Here is a 19201-nt window from a genome sequence, read left to right as displayed (position 1 = left end):
ATGGGTAGGACGATTTATAAGAATACTGTGGTCTATCATGTCAAATGCTTCTCTCAGGTCTGGCAGAACGACAGATACGTTGCCACTGTCGGCATTAATCTATACGTCACCCACTAAGCACTGCAATTTCTGTACTACAGTACGATTTATTCTAAAACCTGACTGAAACTTATCAAAAAAATATTTATTAAATAGTTATTTAATTCCTTAAAAACTACCTTTTCCAGACTTTTACTTAAAACAGTTAAGTTAGAACTAGGTCAATTTGTCAAGTACAGAGGAGTTGGGATCACTGCAATTAACAGTTTTACTTATATATTTTTCTTCTAAACCTGCATACGGCTCAAGGTCATTACAATAACTGCATACCTTAATACTAATCCTTCTGAGACTACTCAGCTATTTTAAGAACTGTACGAACTAATACATGTAAAGTATGAGATAAACTAGTTCTAAAATGAAAATGAAAAGAATTGTGGGAGCAAAGCACATGGGCTGTAGAATGGCATTTTTAACTGATGTTTGTGCAATATAGGTGTCATTTTAGTAGGAGTAACTGTGTGTTTGGTGATGGAAACAAGCCCTAGAAGACAATAGTATAATGAATCATGAATTAAATATATTTATATAAAAATGTAAAACAAACTTTCAACAAAATTAAAAAGACTAAAATGGTCTCAATTTGCTTAAGGCAGCTGTCCACCTGCAGATAAAGCTGCACACTTTGTGGTATAATGTTGTTATTCCTTGCATCAATACACACATAGTCAGCTTTAACTACATAGCATAGGCTAACCAAAATAACAAGCAGAGGAACGTCCATCATAACGCAATGTGGAATGGCAAAAATATATATTTAAACAATAATACATTTGTTCAAACAAATGTAAAAGGTAACTAACTTCTAATAATAATAATAATAACAAAAATATGGGACTGCAGTGAACACTTTAAAGGTGGAAGAAGAACTCTAAACCTGACGGAATTGCAAAATATGAAAAAGGGTGTATTGTTCTGAAAGCCATTGACTGCATTTTCCACTATGCTGCTTGTTTCTCTTGGTTTGCCTTTTTATATTACAGCATAGTTTTTATACTAAACTTGCTAAAATTTAATATGTCAGCTAGTTGCTTTACTTTTCAAAATATTTATAACATTTCAGTTTAAAACAATTAATGTAGTTTACAAGCTTTTAATACCTCCTCTTTCCGCCAACTTGAATTACTAACCAAGTGCCACTGGTCAGAATTTGTGATGGAAATATTCTATTAACAAACTGTTGCCATTATGAAATAATTTTTGGTAAGATTTTTCTGATTAGCTTTATAATGGGTTCATGAGGAGCCAGAGTATAACCTGACAGCACTGGGTGCAAAGCAGGAAACCACCCTGGATGTGGTGCCACTCGGTTGCACTGCATGCTCATATGCGCACCTGCAAGGACTCGGGGCAGGTCAATTAATCCTATATACTTGTTTTGTTTGTCCTCGTTAGTCACTTTGCATGGTAAACTTCCATTTTACCATACTAAGTCTAATTAGGACAATAGAAGTTTACTCTTAGGATCATTATTTTCTTCAATAGGTTCTAACTACTGGTTCCTTATCAAATGAAGAAATAATGATCAGCTTTCTTTCAGGGTCTTCAAAATGAGACATTTTTTTTATCTTTAAGCAACAAACTTGCTAATTTTCTTATTAATGTATTTTTGGGTAAATTAATGTGTACTATATCTTAATGTCCCAACCATATATGTTTCACAAACCTTCCTACATTTACATTTCTGCAAATTTTTCATTTAGCTTTTAATTAACTTTACTCAGTCAGTGGTCATATTTTTCTTAGATTAGTGACTGGAGAAGGTCCTATACATGATCCAAGTTCACTTTGTAAATAAAAACAAAAAAACCAATAAAATGTTTAATGTGTTAATTGATACCAGACCCTCATTTTCTTTCTATCTATTTATATTACACTTTAAGCAACCATAACATTAGGGTTATAGCTATAAAATAAAAACAAAAATACATATATGTTCATAGTCAACAAAATTTATATTCAGTATACACAAGGTAGAGAAGATATAATGTAACTTAAAATACTTACATATTAAATATATAAACAATGGTGGATATCTGTGAACTCTGAGCAAATGATGCTCTTGACATCGACGTCAACATCAGGCACAAGGGCCAGTCAAATAACAAAGTGTTTAATTCTTGATCATATTTGCTTTGTGACAATGAATTGCTTTGTTTTTGTAAACTAACATGTTTAAAACACAAGAAAAAACAGTCTTTCATTGTTGATGCACTACGACACCAACCAGTGAACCGTGTGTATTCTCACTCAAAGCAGTTATCTAGGTTTTAGACCACCGCTTTCTTTCTTTCTTTCTTTCTTTCTTTTATTCAGTACCATTGGTTTTTGCCAGAAACACTTCAGCTTCCAGTGCTTGGGAAAAAAAGAATTATTAAAACAAACAAGTAATACGGGAATATTTTGAGTTACAACACCTAGAAGTATGCTGTGCAACAATCTGCTACTACATCTGCATTCAATAAAATATCAAACAAAAGAAAGTGATACATTGAAAAGAAAAACACATTTGTGTATTTTAAGGAGAAACAAAATGCATTTGAATTTTTTTTAAAGAAGGGAAACATGTTCATAGCAAGTAAAATGTCATTCACACCAAAACAGTGTTTACAATAATGTATCTAAATGTGACTCAGTCTTAAATCAACAGATTCCAAGGGAAGTCCTGTGTGGGTTACTGAACATTTATATCTGTATATTTTTTTGAAATATCATGTTAATATCAATTTATCATGTTAATCTATGTTTGGCAACACTTTTAACATGTTAGGCATAGTTTTCTCTATTTAGCAGAAATTAGTATTACTATACCAATTTGTGTTATGTCTTCTTTCTTTTATTGAGAATTTACAGAACCCAAAATGGTCGGGCCACATATTGCTTTTTTTGGCCAAAACAATTTGTGCACTTTACATCTAAAATTACATATTTAAGAACTGTATATTAAAACAATTAAATGATACAAAAATAGACAATTTACAGAGATGTACAAAACACGTCTTCATATAATTGCACAGAGTGGTAAAACTAAAGCTTCTTTTTTATTTTTTCATCATGAAAAATGTGAAAATGACTTACAAATTTAGAAAACGAGATGAAAACAAAAACATTACTACACAGTAGTTTCATGTTTCCATAAGCCAGTTTTTATGTTGCCATTGTCTGTATTTATTAATGGAGCCTCCTGTCCACTTTCTTTCAGAGGTCCATTCTGGCTGGCCAGATTTAAGCCATATGACTTTGATTGACTGTCAAGCTCAACCATGCTTGGCTGTTTTAAGCTGTCCTTACTGTTACTGGATGTCCCTCCTCCTCCTCCACCCTTGTCAATGCATTTGTTGTACTTTGGCAAAGTGGTACTGGCATCACTGCTGTCTTGATGGCACTGGTTGTAATGTCGCTCTCTGTATGCCAGGTACGCAGCCCTCCGACTCCTTGTGTGGCTATCATAGGTGCTGTGTCGACTTTTTGCCAAGCCATTCTGCACGCTGCCTTCCACACTAGTAGGGACATCATATGCATACTCCCTTAACACGGTGAGCCTGCTGGCCCTGTGAGCTCTAGTCCTGTTTTTATGATGTCTACTTGGGTGTCCATTTGGTCTAAATTGCACCTCTAAAGGGGCCACATGCATTTTAATGTCATTGTCTATGGAGTGTTCCGTTAGACTGTTGTCCAGCTGAGTTGCTGTGTTAGTGGCAGTCGGGTTTGTTTTGCACTGGGCTGCTTCAGCCTGCAGGTTAGTTAGCTTGCAGCCATGGGAGGAGTTTTTAATAGAGGACACACTTTTATTGGTACATGACGACTCTGCACTGCTGTTTGTACATTTGGGAGCATCTCTGTTACTTGCACTTGAATCTCCTGGCTGCACATTTACCTGTACAGAGTAGCTGCTCCTTCCTGGGCAACAAGCAGATGTCCAGTAACGGCGCACATCATCCCGGTTAACACAGTGATGAAGTATTAAAAAGCCACCTAAGCCTAAAGCCACAACTCCAAAAAGGCAGCTAAAAATAAGATCCAATGGGTAATCCATGGATACAGACAATGCTCCGAAAGTCCACAGGCTGACGAACATTAGCAAAGTCATGCTGGCACCAAAAAGTTGTGCATGAAATGTATGCTCATTTTCTAGTGCAGAGGCCGACACAACAGAGTAATTTCCATGAGACACTGATATGGAATCATTCAGATTAGTTTCCCCGTTTTCATTAGCTGCCAGGCGTTGCTGCTCTTCAGCCATCTCTTTCAACTCATATTTTTTCTCAGGATGTCGTTTTAGCTGGATGAAGATGCTAAGAAAATACATACAGTTTACAAAGATGATGAAGCCAGCTGGTCCATAAAAAGCTCCAAGGCTGGGTTCTCGTGCCATCCAGCAACTGGAAGAGAATACATAATACATATAACGTGCTGAAAGACAAGGAGCACCAGGAAAAGAGAACATCTCTTTAAGCTTTCACAAGTTAGTAATTAAATTTAGGGATTAAAGAATGCTCCTGTTACAGGAGGCCATAAGACAAATGCTTTCCTTATTGATATCAGTGTGTTTATACTTTGAATCTCAATACTGTTTGAAATCTATCTGTATGTAAGTTTTCATTCTTATATAACAAAAGACTTTAAAATTATGATTGAGGGAAATTTGAATAAGCTACATAATTATCTAGCTTCAATATTATAATAATATAAGATAATGGTACAATTTTAAAACATGGACAATTGCTACCAGAGCCCTATATCATTTTTAGGCAAGGAGCATCATCTTATTTTTTGCAAAGGGTGGTGCAGAGCTAGTGCTGCTGATTGACATTAAAGAGCCCTGGGTGTGCATCCCGAAAGATGCTGTCTTCTTAAGGGTGTAGTGGTGGCTCTGTGGCTAAGGATCTGCATTTGTAACTGGAAGGTTCAAATCTCATTACTGCCGGGAGGGATCAAAATCCATTGGTCCCTTGAGCAAGCCCCTTAACCTGAAAAATTGCTTCATGGGTGTCTGTACAATGGCCGACCTTGTGCCTTGACCCCCCTAAAGGTCATGTGAAAAGACAATTTCAGCTCATGGATTAACAAAGTATATCAAGTCAATCAAAAACGAAAAAAAATCCACATCTACTTGATACATTTCTGTTAAATCTTCCTATGGAATGCCATGGTGGTACAACACTTAGTGCGAATACTTCATGGCTCCCTAATCATAGTTTGAGTAGAGTACGGAGGCAAATGGAGATTATTTAGGTTTAACAAGTCATTCATTGGGGCGGCACGGTGGCGCAGCTGCCTCGCAGTTAGGAGACCCGGGTTCGCTTCCTGGGTCCTCCCTGCGTGGAGTTTGCATGTTCTCCCCGTGTCTGCGTGGGTTTCTTCCGGGTGCTCCGGTTTCCTCCCACAGTCCAAAGACATGCAGGTTAGGTGGATTGGCGATTCTAAATTGGCCCTAGGTGTGTGCTTGGTGTGTGGGTGTGTTTGTGTGTGTCCTGTGGTGGGTTGGCACCCTGCCCAGGATTGGTTCCTGCCCTGTGCCCTGTGTTGGCTGGGATTGGCTCCAGCAGACCCCTGTGACCCTGTGTTCGGATTCAGTGGGTTGGAAAATGGATTGATGGAAGTCATTCAATCCAAATACATACTATTTATGTTGGTCGGGCACTATAAATTTGCAGTGTGAATGAGTGTAGGCATTTGGAAGAATGTGCCCTCTGATCGACTAGTACCCCCATTCAAAGTTTTTTTCTGGCTTTGAGCATAAAAAGAAAAATTGCCTTCAGCCAAAAGGTACTCTGCATCGGGACAAGCAGATTAAAAAAAATGAATAAGTGAATTCTCTCTGTCAGCAGCACTGAACTCCATGCTGTTTGTTCAGCCTAGAATTCAGAGAAATCATGGAAGTGTTTGCGAATATTGCCAAACTTGGCAAAATGCATTGAACTCAACAGGGAAGGACTAATTGAACAAGATTATAATGGTGTAATCATCTATAAAGTGTCCATGAGGGCTAAGGAAATGTCTACCAACTAAACTGGACTGAATACTGTGGCCAAAAAGGTGACCTGAGCTGTGTGGCAGCAGTGTCAAATACCGCACCACTGCGGTATCCATGAGATCAAAGAAAAAAGAACGCAGTCAGAGATGCGGAATCACAAAACAAAGCTCAAATGCCAAAATCGTAGTCAAGTCAGAAAAATACATAGGTCTTTTAAAGGCAGAAAATTCAAATGCCATGTCATGATTGAAGCTGCTGGCTCATTCTATTTTTTGAAGTCATGCTGAAAGCTCTCTAAACTGTCTGTGCTGATGCTTTGCACTATTTCTTCTAACATACAGAAAGAAAAAATTGAAAGTAGTAATAAATCTTTCGTTATTATTATTGCTTCATAGGGTTTGCTTGGGGTGGGGAGGGGAGTTGGCAACTCAGGTCTCTTCTTCAAGTAATTTGTAATCAGATTACAAACTGCCTGAAAGAGAGGCCCAAGTTGCCTCAAAAGCTTGCATATTGTAATCAGTTCACTTAGCCAATAAAGGGTGTCATTTTGCTTGACTTCTCATTTCATTTAAATGTACAAACTGTTAATTATTCTAAATAGTTCTAAGCACTGAGAAAGAAAAAAAAGAGCATTATTCACATTTTATTAAATGACATCACAGACTCAACCCATCACTAATGCTAGCAATTACTGTGTTATCATGAAAATACTTAGTAGTCTTCCCATTTACAGTTTAGAAGTTAATTTGTCATGCTAAGTGTTTTATAAAGGTTTAAATTACTATTTTCTGTCTTCACATTTATTGGGTATATATGCAAGACACAGAGTAAAATTATTAGTATACATTATACAACTAAGTGTGACAAGTGATATCATGAAGTTGTGTTAATGAGAGGGAATATATTCAACATGCCAGGGTAAACAGCAAGGACACTATTATTTATTCATATATATTTAAACAAACTTTAAACGTGGATCAAAATTTTTCACATTCACAATTTAAATAACATTCTGTCTTCAAGTTTATCATATTCATTTTAAGATGTTTAAAACTAACTAGTATTCCTATTTAAAATGTTACATATTAAATGCAAGTTACTCTCATTAAATATATATGAGAAATGAAATCTGATAATTTTTAAACACTGCAGTACAGAGCTACTTATTTTGAATTTGTGTTAACCACTTATGTTACTCTGGGTTTCCTCCCGTATAACAAAGGCTGTTAGGGTCACTGAAAATTCTCTGAGCGAGTATGGCTGTATATGTTAGTAGGAGTGTGTGATATGTATCATCTACGATAATATCTTAATTGTTGTTTTAACAACATACAAGCTGAAATTATAGAGTATGTCACTCACCTTCCAAAAAACAATCAAATACATATCTTGAGAGTCCATGCAATTACTGTCTCAAGTATCCCAACAGGATAGACTACTGCATGTGTACAAAGTGAGCATATAGGCGTGCATGGTCAGTTTATTTCCGTAAGAAGCATATGCCTTTTGGGCGCGTTTTACTTTCCAAGCTGTTTTGGTTGGGGGTCCTTGATTCCAAACCATCTTATTTCTTTCATTATTTAAAACAATTTCATAGATCCCCGACTCCCCTTGCTCCATCACACCCCAACCCAAGTATAAAGTATGTACAATAATGATAACAATGTTAATGCAATCATGAAGCGTAATGGAGATACTGTGCCTGCCCACAAATCCCAACTGTTCTGTTCAAATAGTTGGGTGAAAATGAATTCAGAGAAGCACACTGCCACTTGTGGACAGTGATATAAATCCACTTAAGTGGTGAAAAACAAGAAGTACATTTCCCCAAATTGGGGAAACTTGCAAACAATGTACTTGTGCATCCCTGCCTAAAGCAGCCCTTCTGAGAGGGCTTTCCACACCTGAGGAAATGTTGTAACATATAACTGCGCTGCTCTGAAGCCAATTGCTGTGAACAGACTGGTGTTTCTGTCACGCTACTTGAAGTTTCCTCAGTAGAATTTTAGAATTGTTTTATTTTTTCTGATATCTTTGTGCAATATTGGACAGAACATGAAGCTACTAATTTGTTTAAAAATGTCTGGTTTGTTTTTTTTTGTATCTTTGTGCAATATATGACAGAACTTGTTTACAATTGCTATAGTTTTTTTTTTGCAGATATTGACAGAATTTTGGACTTTTACACTATAGTATATAGTAAGTTAGACTTTTGTTCTTGCTTGTATGGTGCACAATTGGATTCATATCTTGTTTACATTAATGGTAAGTTTCTGTTTAAAATAATCTCATTATAATAGTTTTGTTGGTCTTGGTACAATTTTTTGTGTAAATCCTGTAGGCCGTTTTGAAATGGTTTACTCCTCCTGGCACTGTTTGATCTCAGTAACACTCTGACTGGTGATTTTAATGTTTTTGTGTTATTTTACTTCAGTTTTAAGTAAATAAATAAGACCTGTTTCACTAAGCTGTTGTTTCCATTAATCAAATTAGTAAGCTACAATTAATATCCTTTTAACAAAACCAACCTAGACCAACAAGACTTTTACAAACATGTTTTTAAAGTAAGCAAAATACTGTGTAATTATCGTTATCTTCAAAGTCCCATAAAATATCGAAATACAATTTTTTGCCAATTTCGCACATCCATATGCATGAGCATACTCAGTGCTGTTAGGGTAGGCTCTGGCCATCTTAACTCAAAATTGGTTTATGCAGGTTTAAGAAGATTATTGTGTGTTATGAATTTAATTAGCTTGATTTTGCACTAATTAAGGCTCATTTCTAGTTCATAGACTGCAGCAATGATATTCTAAGATGTCCAGAACTCATGGTCTTAAGATTAAATGATATGGCTGCAAAATTCAACATGACGCTCTGTCTCAAGATACTCTGGTGCGAGGTACACTCATCACTCGAAAAAAAACAGTAAAACGAAATATATAACTATCAAAAATGAATAATTGCAATCTAATACTCTGATTCAGTTAGGCAGGCCATTCCTTTCAATCCTCAAATCCTAGTTTTGTCTGTCATTACCCTGGTGCATACTGAAGTTTCCTAGAAGGAATATATATATCAACAGACCCAATGTCCATTAAGGCCAAAAATCTGGAACACATCCAAACAGTCAAATGTTTCCATTTTGCGGGTTACACTGAGGCAAAATTCTCAATCAATTGAACAACCTGTAAATGTACTGCCTCTAGGACACTCAACTAGATACTCTCTTATGAGTTCTCTCCTGATGAGGAGAGAGACCACTATTACACATATATTTGGAACTGTGTATTAAGTAACACAAGATTAATTAAAATGTTCAGGTTTTTTTTGACAGCATAAAATTATTACCTATTAGCTACTACAAAATGATTACTGAATACCCAGAATTGGGCTGTCAAATTAGCTAAAAAATAAGGTTCAAACATCAAAATTAAAAATGACTAAATATTTTAATATATTCAAACTTAAGTTAACAATTCTGTGTTTTATATTTACATTTGTATGTGTTCTTTCTATGCTTCATTATCATGGTGGCAGCTTCAGCAGTGGCCACAACCAGAATAACCAAAAAAAAAATGCAAGATATAAAATCAGTCATGAAAAGGAGCTTTAACCATAATGAGCCACACATGCTTACAGCGTACTTCGCTTTTTTTTCCCTCCCTCGATGCATCTGCAAACCTGAAGCTCTTATGACAATGTTGCTTGGTTCCTCTTTGTAGCATTCGGCAGGTGTCCTGTACTAAAAACATATTGTTTCATATCTTGCTGCTGTGTGAACAGGGACTGTTGCTGTGGGGGAATGTTGCTGAGGTGGAACTCAGTCAAAACCTGTAGAAATATCTGAAAAAACTAGATTGTCCCATCAAGTTAGGGCCCGCACAAGCAGTCTAGTTTTTTTTTTTTCTCATTTAGAGATGCAACAATAATTGCCATAAAGGTGGTCTGAATATTTCTGATTATATCTCATTGTTTTAGACATCATGTATCATACCAGCAACCATGTAAGATGGAAAAAAAATTGTGGGACACAGTGTGTTGGCCGACACGGACGAGACTCTTTAAAGTGGGGATTTTCAACCATTGTAGAAAAGGAAAATTAAAATTATAAACAGTTAATTGTTTTAGTGAGAAGGTCTCAGCATTAAAGAACAGTTAGGGATTTCAGGTTTTAAAGTGAATCCAAACAGGATCAGATGCAAGATGTTACATTTAGGGCAGAAGAGAAGCATTTTGAAAAAGTGTTATATTTGCTGGGTAAAGCACAGAACAGTGGGATAGGAAAAAAAACAGCCCCTAACTATGTTGTGAAGTGGTCTAGCTGCAAGTTTCACTAATGAAGATAACATGCTAACCATTCAAAATTATAAAAAGACTGGGTGTGGAGGTAAAGTGTAAAAAGAGATCTGTAAAATACTGAAGCTTTGCACAGAGCATCTGGAGTAACTCAATGCAAAACTTTTACAATGCAACATCAACTTCTGCCTTCGGATACAAACTTTTTAAAATCTGAATTATATTAGAATAGTGATATTTGATCTGACAACCCTAAATCAGAATTACATTTTTGAAAACCCAGCTTCAGAATCATGGTCAAAATTATTGTATTTTCTGTAAATCAGTATGCTTGAAATACCCTTGAATGACATTCAACACAATTCAAAACCGCCAATACTTACTATGGTGCATTTGCTCGACTGCCATAGTTTTTTATATTTGCAGCTGCTGTTATACCGCAGACAATAACTGGGATGCCTCCACCAATTAGATAAAATCTATAAGAAAAAGCAAGTAAATACAACTTATTGTAATCTCCTCAAAAACCTGTATACAGTTTCTTGTAATATCCCATAATTACATTAACCGCTTATGATTATATGGTATCACATTCTTATCTGTGGTTTTGCAACATAAGTTTCAACATCACAAATTGAAATATTAACACTAGAATGTTACAATCCAGTTTAAAACAATGGTGTAACTACTTGAATATATATCAACAATTTTATACTTTATAACATTACACTTCCAAAAAGTATGGAATACACTAAAGAATAATACAAAAGAAAAAACACTTGCAAGATAGAAAAACTATTATACACCCTAAAACCAAGCTCTCTAATCAATAACTTATAACTTTGTGTAATGAATCTTATGGTAAGGACATATAAAATATATGAACTCCTAGCAGCTGAAAAAAAAAAGTCATTAAATGGGTAATTTACCTAAATCAGAAATTTCAAAGCAGATATTCAAATTAAATTTTGCCACATTTTGCTTAAAAGAATATTTCAATTTAAGAGACAGTACCCCTTGTGAAAATTTAATTTTATTATTATAACCTCCCCTATTCTCACTAGTATGTAGTTAACATAATGGGCTATTCAGAATTTTCAATCAGGTTTTAGGATTTTGAAAGTGAACATACAGTATATTGCATTGGATTGTGACAGTGTGGGTTGGCCCCATGCTACTGGATCCCACCACCGCCGATAACATTTCTGAGAGTTGAGCTGAGCAAATGAGGACACCACATAAAGCAAGAGGAAGGTGAAATAGTGCTCAGTGCATTTATTAAAAACCAAACAAATCAAAAGAGTGTCCAAAGTGCAGTGTAAAATGTCCAATAAGTAAATAATCCAACAAAATGTCCAAGTGTTAGTAGAGGTTAAGATCCAAATAAATAATGCCATTAAAACAAGGTTAAAACACGGCAGGAAACAGTCTTTAAAAACTTGAGCCAGGGTGCACTCCTTTAAAATGTCCATATCCTCAGGTTGTCCTGACTGGACCTTGCAGCCGAAGAGACAGCTATCTGACAGGTGCCTACCATCCTTCTACGAGTATGGGTCTTGGTCCCTGCCACTCCATGGCTATAACAGGTCGCCTCATTCCAGACCCAAGGCTGAGGTCCCTAAAGGCCATGGCACTCACAATGGGGCTCCCAATCCAAGCCACTCTTACTCCCATTGCCTTCCTGGACTTCTGTGGCAAGTTGCCTGCACCATCTGGTCACTGTAGCTCCCTAAGTCGCTTAGCTGGGAGCAATCCCCCATGATAGCCTCTGAGCAGTGGCCGGCCACTCCCTTGAGGGGCTCTCTTCACAGCTGCCTGCCTCTCTCTCTCTCTACCATCTTCCTGCCTGCTTCTTTTTCATTCGTTTAACCTTTTTTTTCATCCCAATCCCTTCCACTCCCATTTTATAAGCTGAGGAACAGTTGCAGGTGTGATCACCTAATTGCCACCCCGGGCTGATAATGAGAGATTGTGAGCACGTGCTGGCTGGCAAGGCAACGCACAGTCGTCCGACTGCCTCGCACGAACCTGGAGAGGAGCCATCTTCTTTGCAGATCGTGTGTACCTGCCCCACTCCCCAGCACGAGTGCGTCCCTTATTTATTTAAAATTGGTCACTTTTTCTGAGCCCTGGACCTGCTGCACCATATGGATGTAATGATCAATTGGGGTTGGAAACTCCTCCTTTATTAAACTATGATTATATATTACAAAAATTTTGCCCGTGTGAATCTGTGAAAATTAAAACTATTAAGTTTAATCACAAAAAGTCCTGTTTTCATAAGATGTTTATTGAAATTAATTTTAAGGTGCAGATGACTTAGGACTAAAGGAGTAGAGAAGTATTCTAAATGTAGAATGATTTTATATCAAAAATTACAAGTAGATGAGGATGAAGACAATGATTAAACATAAAGAAGCTTTATTTCATGTGTAAGGAAATAAGAAACAGAACTATAAAACTAATGGATAAATGAGAAAATATTAACAGCAAAAATACAAATTTCAAAACATTTTAGCATTGTGTGCATATGATTGACATACTGATTATGTGCCATGAGTAACACAAGATTTGTTCCAAGGAGGCTTTTATATTGTTTGCTGTGGTCTAACATTTCCATAGATGATCATTCTATTAGTAAGCTTTTTATCTCCATTCTCCATAAACACACGAGATTAAATATTTGTCTTGGCTATCACTGCAAACTACATGTGGTAAGTAACATATTAAAAATGGGATTTTTAGTGGATGAAAATAATCTGCATTTCAAAAAATTAAAAGGATAATAGTGAATATTAGCACTCTTAAAAACAAACTTAGAGACAAAGGCATGCTGAAAAATGATTAATTTTATATGCTGAATTGTAAATTTTAAATACTTAACCTCTTAGAGCACAGACAAATATAACATTAACAGACTAGGGTTTTATTTGAAACCAGGCATAGAATTAGAGTACTGTATTTAACAAAGCCATCAGCAAAAATTAAAAACAAACAAAGTCAGTAACACTAATAAAATGATTAAGGTCAGACATCCTACTGTGTGCAGAGAAACTAGTGTTTCAAACAGACTTTTACTATATACATTTTGGAAAATAGAGAGAGTCTTAAAATAATATTCTATAATATGAACAGAAGATTATATCAACCCTCGCAGAAAGAGTCCAGCTAGTTTAATTTGGATTACATTAATTAAGGAAAGTAATACAGACTAAGAACGCACAAAATTTGTACAACTAAATATGCAGAATGCACTTCCCATCCTCTCTATGTATTATCAAAAAATTTTATGAACAAAAGTGCCATCTGCTGTTCTCCTTTGGTGTGTATTTACATTTTGTACTAAAGTGCTTCACACATCCATTATCATTTTTTTATACTAAGGAGATTTATCTTTCGCCTTGGAAATAGTGTGCCTCATTAGTGTAACAGTCCACTCTAGTTCAAATATATGTGCATTCTGGGAGTCTAACTGCTCCAGTCATTGGGCTGTTGTACCTAATCAAGGCACAGAATGCAAAGCATAAATATAGTTCCTGATTATCTCGTGAGCAAAATCCAAAAGCTATGATTTTTGCTATTCAAACTACTTTCACACAGTTATCAGACATATGTATTAAGCCAAACCTGAATAAAAATGAGAGAGAGAGAGAGAGAGAGAGAAAGGGGGGTGGAGGGGAAATGGGGGTTGGGAGCAGGCACAAAAGTTACCCAATAATTTATATAAAATGCAGTGTTACAAATTTCAGGGTTGGTCCCAGCCTTGCACCCAGTTAGTTCTATCTGGATAGGCTCTAGGCTCTAAGTCCATAAAATGGATTAAATTGCTCAAGTAAGAGGAGAATGGATGTATTTATATTAAATGCTGTAACAGAGGAATCTGGTTGTTCTAGTGACTGCATATTTACCAGCTTCATGTCGTTTTTACATTTTAAAGCAATTAATGTGTAGTTTTAGAAAAGTTATCAGTTAAGATATGTTCACGGGAAGCAATACCTTGGAGTTAATGAATCATCCGAGAATGATACTTGCTTAAAATGAAGTCGGCATTACACATGCTGCGGCACACTTGCAAGTTCAAGTACCTGTCCACTAGAGCACTGTGATTACCAAGTTATTATATAAGAGTGCTTAGTTATTTTAGGCAGACTATGGTTATTTTGATATTTTTATAAATTAATAAATATAATTCCCCAGCGTGCCACAAAAGCATAACGCAACCCTAAAAGTAGATCATAAAGTGGTAGATGCTGGAATAAATAAAAGTCATATAGCAGCATGACTGGGGCAAAAAGGGAAGTCAGTACAGAGTGTAAAAACATTGCCATGGACAGAGAGCACTTACTTGAAAGGAGCTGCTTCTCTTTTGAAAATACTGACTGGCCTAAGAGTATGGCCATTAGTCTCCTTAAGGACCCTAGCCTAGATTGACTCAGAGTTTGGTAGACAGAGGAAGATGGTGTATCCAGTGACCCAAAGTGAGGTTCAAGGCTGAAACAGCAACTTGAATGTGCAGGAGATGAATGAGGTTCATGAGAACACATGAAGGATCTACACGGAAGGGGCCGTGGAAGATGAGGGCAGTGGAACTAGCATTAGAGGGGGGCCGAGGAAAGAAATGGCAGTATTGGCCAAGGAATAAACAAATGCCACCATTGTTGTTAAATATGCATCCACATTACTACATCTATGCAGTTTGTTATAATGAACTAAACACCTAGAATGCAACTATTTTGTTAACTGAGGTATTACTGTATTGACATTCTCTCAGTGTTTGGCTTTTATTTTCCAGATTTCAGGTATGTAGAAACCTTTGTTACTATTACCTGCTATATTTGTTTGTTAGTAAGAGCTAGTAAATTAATAGAAACAGATGTGGTTCAGGACTCTAAGTTTGTACTTTCATGATCATTCAGCACTCTTTACTGTGGTCAAAATACAATGAAGGGAATATCACAAGTGGTATCTCAGATGTGGCAAAGGATATGTCCATCTGTTTGCCTATATTGTGAATACCAATACTGTACATACATACTGTACATACATTTATTTTAAAACAGAAAATCCTTCATTATAATACACGGGTATAGTGTGAGTAATGTCTGTGGATGTGCATTGCAAGCCTGTGAAGGACAGATCTATCAGATGTTGATTCATATATTTGGTCAGTGTCAGATTTTCTGATTTTTACAAGTATGTTTTATAATTGGTTCAAGCAGCTGGTCTGTTTCTTCGTTCCCAGTTTGAACCAACTCCCAGATTAGCTCACAAAGATGTAAAATGAAATGAAGGCTCAATTTAATAAAGTAAAACTAACACTGTGGAAAAGTCATATTACTATTACATTGAATTCCAAATCTACATGTAAACATTAAAGACTTTACTTCAATGTCAAGTAGAAGGGCCTTAGATATCCATACCTAAGCATTGGTCGAGGAGGAGGTGGCGGCTCATCCAAGTCTTCGCAGTGTTTAGCTTTTCTGGTCACCTGCTTGTAGATATTTCTTGCAGTGACACCAACCCAAAGGATAGTAGCAAGTGTGGAGTAGTGCAGTATAATACCCACCTACATATCAATGGTAAATATTGGGAAAACAAAGAAAAGAGTTTTCAACAAAATCAGTTAGTATTTTTTTACTATTTGAAATCTTATTACATTATTGAAAATGGAAACGATTGAAGCCAATTTTGGTATCTTTAGCTCATTTCATCTTGCATAATTTTGAATACTTTGTTATTCCAAAACAGCAGTGTTACTTAAAATTGTTACCTTACCATGGAAAATAGTTTTTTTGTGTTTGTGTTCATTTATACCTTCCAAATATCTCAATTTTTTAAAATATATTTGGAATATTATGATATTGAAGCCATAAGACAGAATAATACAGGTCAGGTAAAAAAAATGCAGCATAATAATACTATAAAAATATACATTTACAAATTAAAATCAGAAAATAATTTAATCTTATGTCCTTCACAGTGCACACCATCACAAAGAACTTTGCAAAGCAAAAAAGAACATAAGTGAAAGTAAAATATTTAAATAAATTTGACAATTTTAACATTAGTTCAGAATTCTACCACTGTCCCATATTTAACCTTGTACACTTTGAGCACCTGTTGAAAATGACACAGTGGTACTAGAAATATAGTCTCTCCCATAATGTAATCAAAACCATGCAACTGGTCATAAATACCAGGAAGCAGCCTACATTCTTCAAGCTGTATCAAGTATGATTATGCAGAGAGAGTCAACTACTTTAGGCACAAGTTTTTCGACAGCGTTCAAGATGATTCATCAATGTTTTTATTTCCCCAAATGTCAGAGGAAAGCTCAGATGTCTCCATCTATACTCATTTATGCACAGTGGAATCCCACTCTCAATGGCTGGGTAAAATCCTGGAATAGCACCACTTGAGCTATGGACTGCACAACTTTAGGGATTCATTGCTTGCTTCATTTGAGGATGTATCATATAAAACACAGGATGCCTTATAAAGGTGAACAATACAGAACCATTTATGCACATACCACTTGATTCACAGGAAGCTTTTACCCGATGGCCACAAGGCTATTCTACTTTTTACTATCAACTGTGAGTGCATTCCTGATGTGTGTTTAATATCACGTATCAGCTATATATTGCCTCATAATATATTTTATGTACTATATACACACCTATTGTCTTGTATTAATGCCAGTAATCTGTGAGGGATAGTCAAGTAATCTCTTTTACTGTGTTGACATGACAAAAAACCTGAACATAAACTTGTTAACTACCTAATGATTTTACTTCTTAATGATTTTGTTTTATTTGATGATTTGAATATAACCCAGTTCTGTAGCAAATTCAACCTCCAAAATGCAACATGCAATAAAATGCTTTATTACATGCTTTGGGTACAGAACATAGGTAAATAATATTTAGGTGGTACGGTTTACAAAAATGTTTTTGGAAAGAACAGTTGTTCAATATAAAGCAGCAAGTACATTTAACCTGTGGCCAAATCTAATGTTAAGTCGCTGGCTTCATAGCACAGGTTTTTCGGTGCATAGCTTACATCAACTGTAAATAAAATTTAAATAAAAACTATATATGCATGCTGTATATAAACACACACACAGCATATTCATAAACTAATTAAATCACTTCAAAAATGCTACAGCTCAGTAATAAACACCACACCAACAAAATATGCCCACTGTGCTAATTTATTTTTTTTAGCAAGAATTAAAAAGAATGCTGCCAATTACGTCAGATTGGGTTCTACTGGGAGTACATGGAGTACAAATTAATTTATCATTTTGCTTGGCTCAATATATAAATCCACAATAGAGTATAAAATAATTTTAAATTTTTTAATATAAAGTTTAAAATATCCTCTAGGCACTATGTTTTATATATTAGTAAATTACGTATTCATTTTTCACCATCAGCAAACAGATACACAATTTTTGTTGAACACACTTAAACAAAAAATAGTCAGTGAACACAGATCTGCTCCACTGTGGCTTATTTAAACCAGTATTTTCAAGCAGAAGTTAAAAAAAAATGAATGAAAAACGTTTTAAAAAAATATGACAATGTAAACTATAACATAAATAACAAAGACAATGTCCCTAGTGTGTGCTTGGTGTGTGGGTGTGTGTGTGCCCTGCGGTGGGCTGGCGCCCTGCCCGGGGTTTGTTTCCTTCCTTGCGCCCTGTGTTGGCTGGGATTGGGTCCAGCAGATCCGTAACCCTGTTAGGATATAGCAGGTTGGATAATGAATGGATGGATGGGATGTAAATTCATGACTGAATTATAGGCTTTTTATACCCTGGACAGAATGATTATAATATGAAACTTGATGATCTTCCAAAGCTATAATAAGTTTCTCTAATTCCAAGTTAGGTTGAAGTTAGATATGTTTTAGACTAAGCTTACTTCAGATTCATTTAAGACTTCTGGAATATAGGGTTAATGATGCCAAGAAACATACTTCACAAAATCTCAATCAGCCTTTGCTAATTTAACCAGCCCAGATGTTGAGCAATTAAATGTAATCTGACACATAGTTCAGCACGGCCCTTGTCACATTAGCTAATGCACCTAAAAGATGAAAAATTGCCTCTTGGCAAAAGAATATTGCAATCTAACTGCTAAAATTAAATCTGCAGAGACACAAATATACAGTACAATCCCATATGGAGAGCTGTAGTAATCTGCAGTCTCCCAAGTAAAAGGTTGCCATTAGCCTCTGGCCATCAAAAAGATGATTTTTTTTTTCGGGAAATAATCTTCAGTGCAAATATACTGAAGGCAGCTTAATGTAAGTGAGCAAGCAGTACTAACTCCAAATGCAAAGATTATATTTTCCACAAATCATAAACTAATGAAAAATAGTTTCTACCCTCCACTGCAGATTAATTTTTACTGGTTAATGTAACACTGTACAAAAGCTGCTAATAATATTTTATACATGACAATCATAAGATAAAAGTGTCATCGTTAATACTTTAATTTGCTACACAAAAATCCCACTATGCACTTTCATTAAAACTTCTTCCCTGAAGAGGGATGTATTTATCAGTATCTAACAGAAGGCAGCTTATTATTTTATTAATAGAAGCACTACAGTATTCTACACATTTATGCTTAAAGTTAATATATTTAATCATCAGTGTGTTGTGTGAATATCATGTCAATTGTATTATGAAAACTGAAATATATTAAATGCATATTTATAGGCTACATACTGTATAGTATTTACACATTGCTAATAAAGTAAGGAGAAATGGTGATATGAAAATGTTTTGATCACTCCTTATCTAAAAATTCTGAA

General features: G+C 35.6%; 1 protein-coding gene across 1 annotated transcript in view; it reads right to left on the bottom strand.

The window, feature by feature from the left end:
• Positions 1-2035: 2035 nt before the first annotated feature.
• The window catches only part of adgra3 (adhesion G protein-coupled receptor A3), a 132928-nt gene continuing 115762 nt past the window's right edge, over positions 2036-19201 (bottom strand). The window contains exons 18-20 of the mRNA XM_028801759.2: positions 15796-15941; positions 10759-10854; positions 2036-4481 (exon numbers count right to left, since the gene is read on the bottom strand). Of these exons, the coding sequence (XP_028657592.2) occupies positions 3212-4481; positions 10759-10854; positions 15796-15941 (1512 nt within the window). The 3' untranslated portion in view covers positions 2036-3211. The remainder of the gene's footprint in view (positions 4482-10758; positions 10855-15795; positions 15942-19201) is intronic.

Source organism: Erpetoichthys calabaricus, chromosome 5, assembly GCF_900747795.2.
Source record: "Erpetoichthys calabaricus chromosome 5, fErpCal1.3, whole genome shotgun sequence".
Taxonomy (NCBI): domain Eukaryota; kingdom Metazoa; phylum Chordata; class Cladistia; order Polypteriformes; family Polypteridae; genus Erpetoichthys; species Erpetoichthys calabaricus.
Note: the sequence above shows the minus strand (reverse complement) of the source record. Positions and strands in the feature narration are given on the sequence as shown.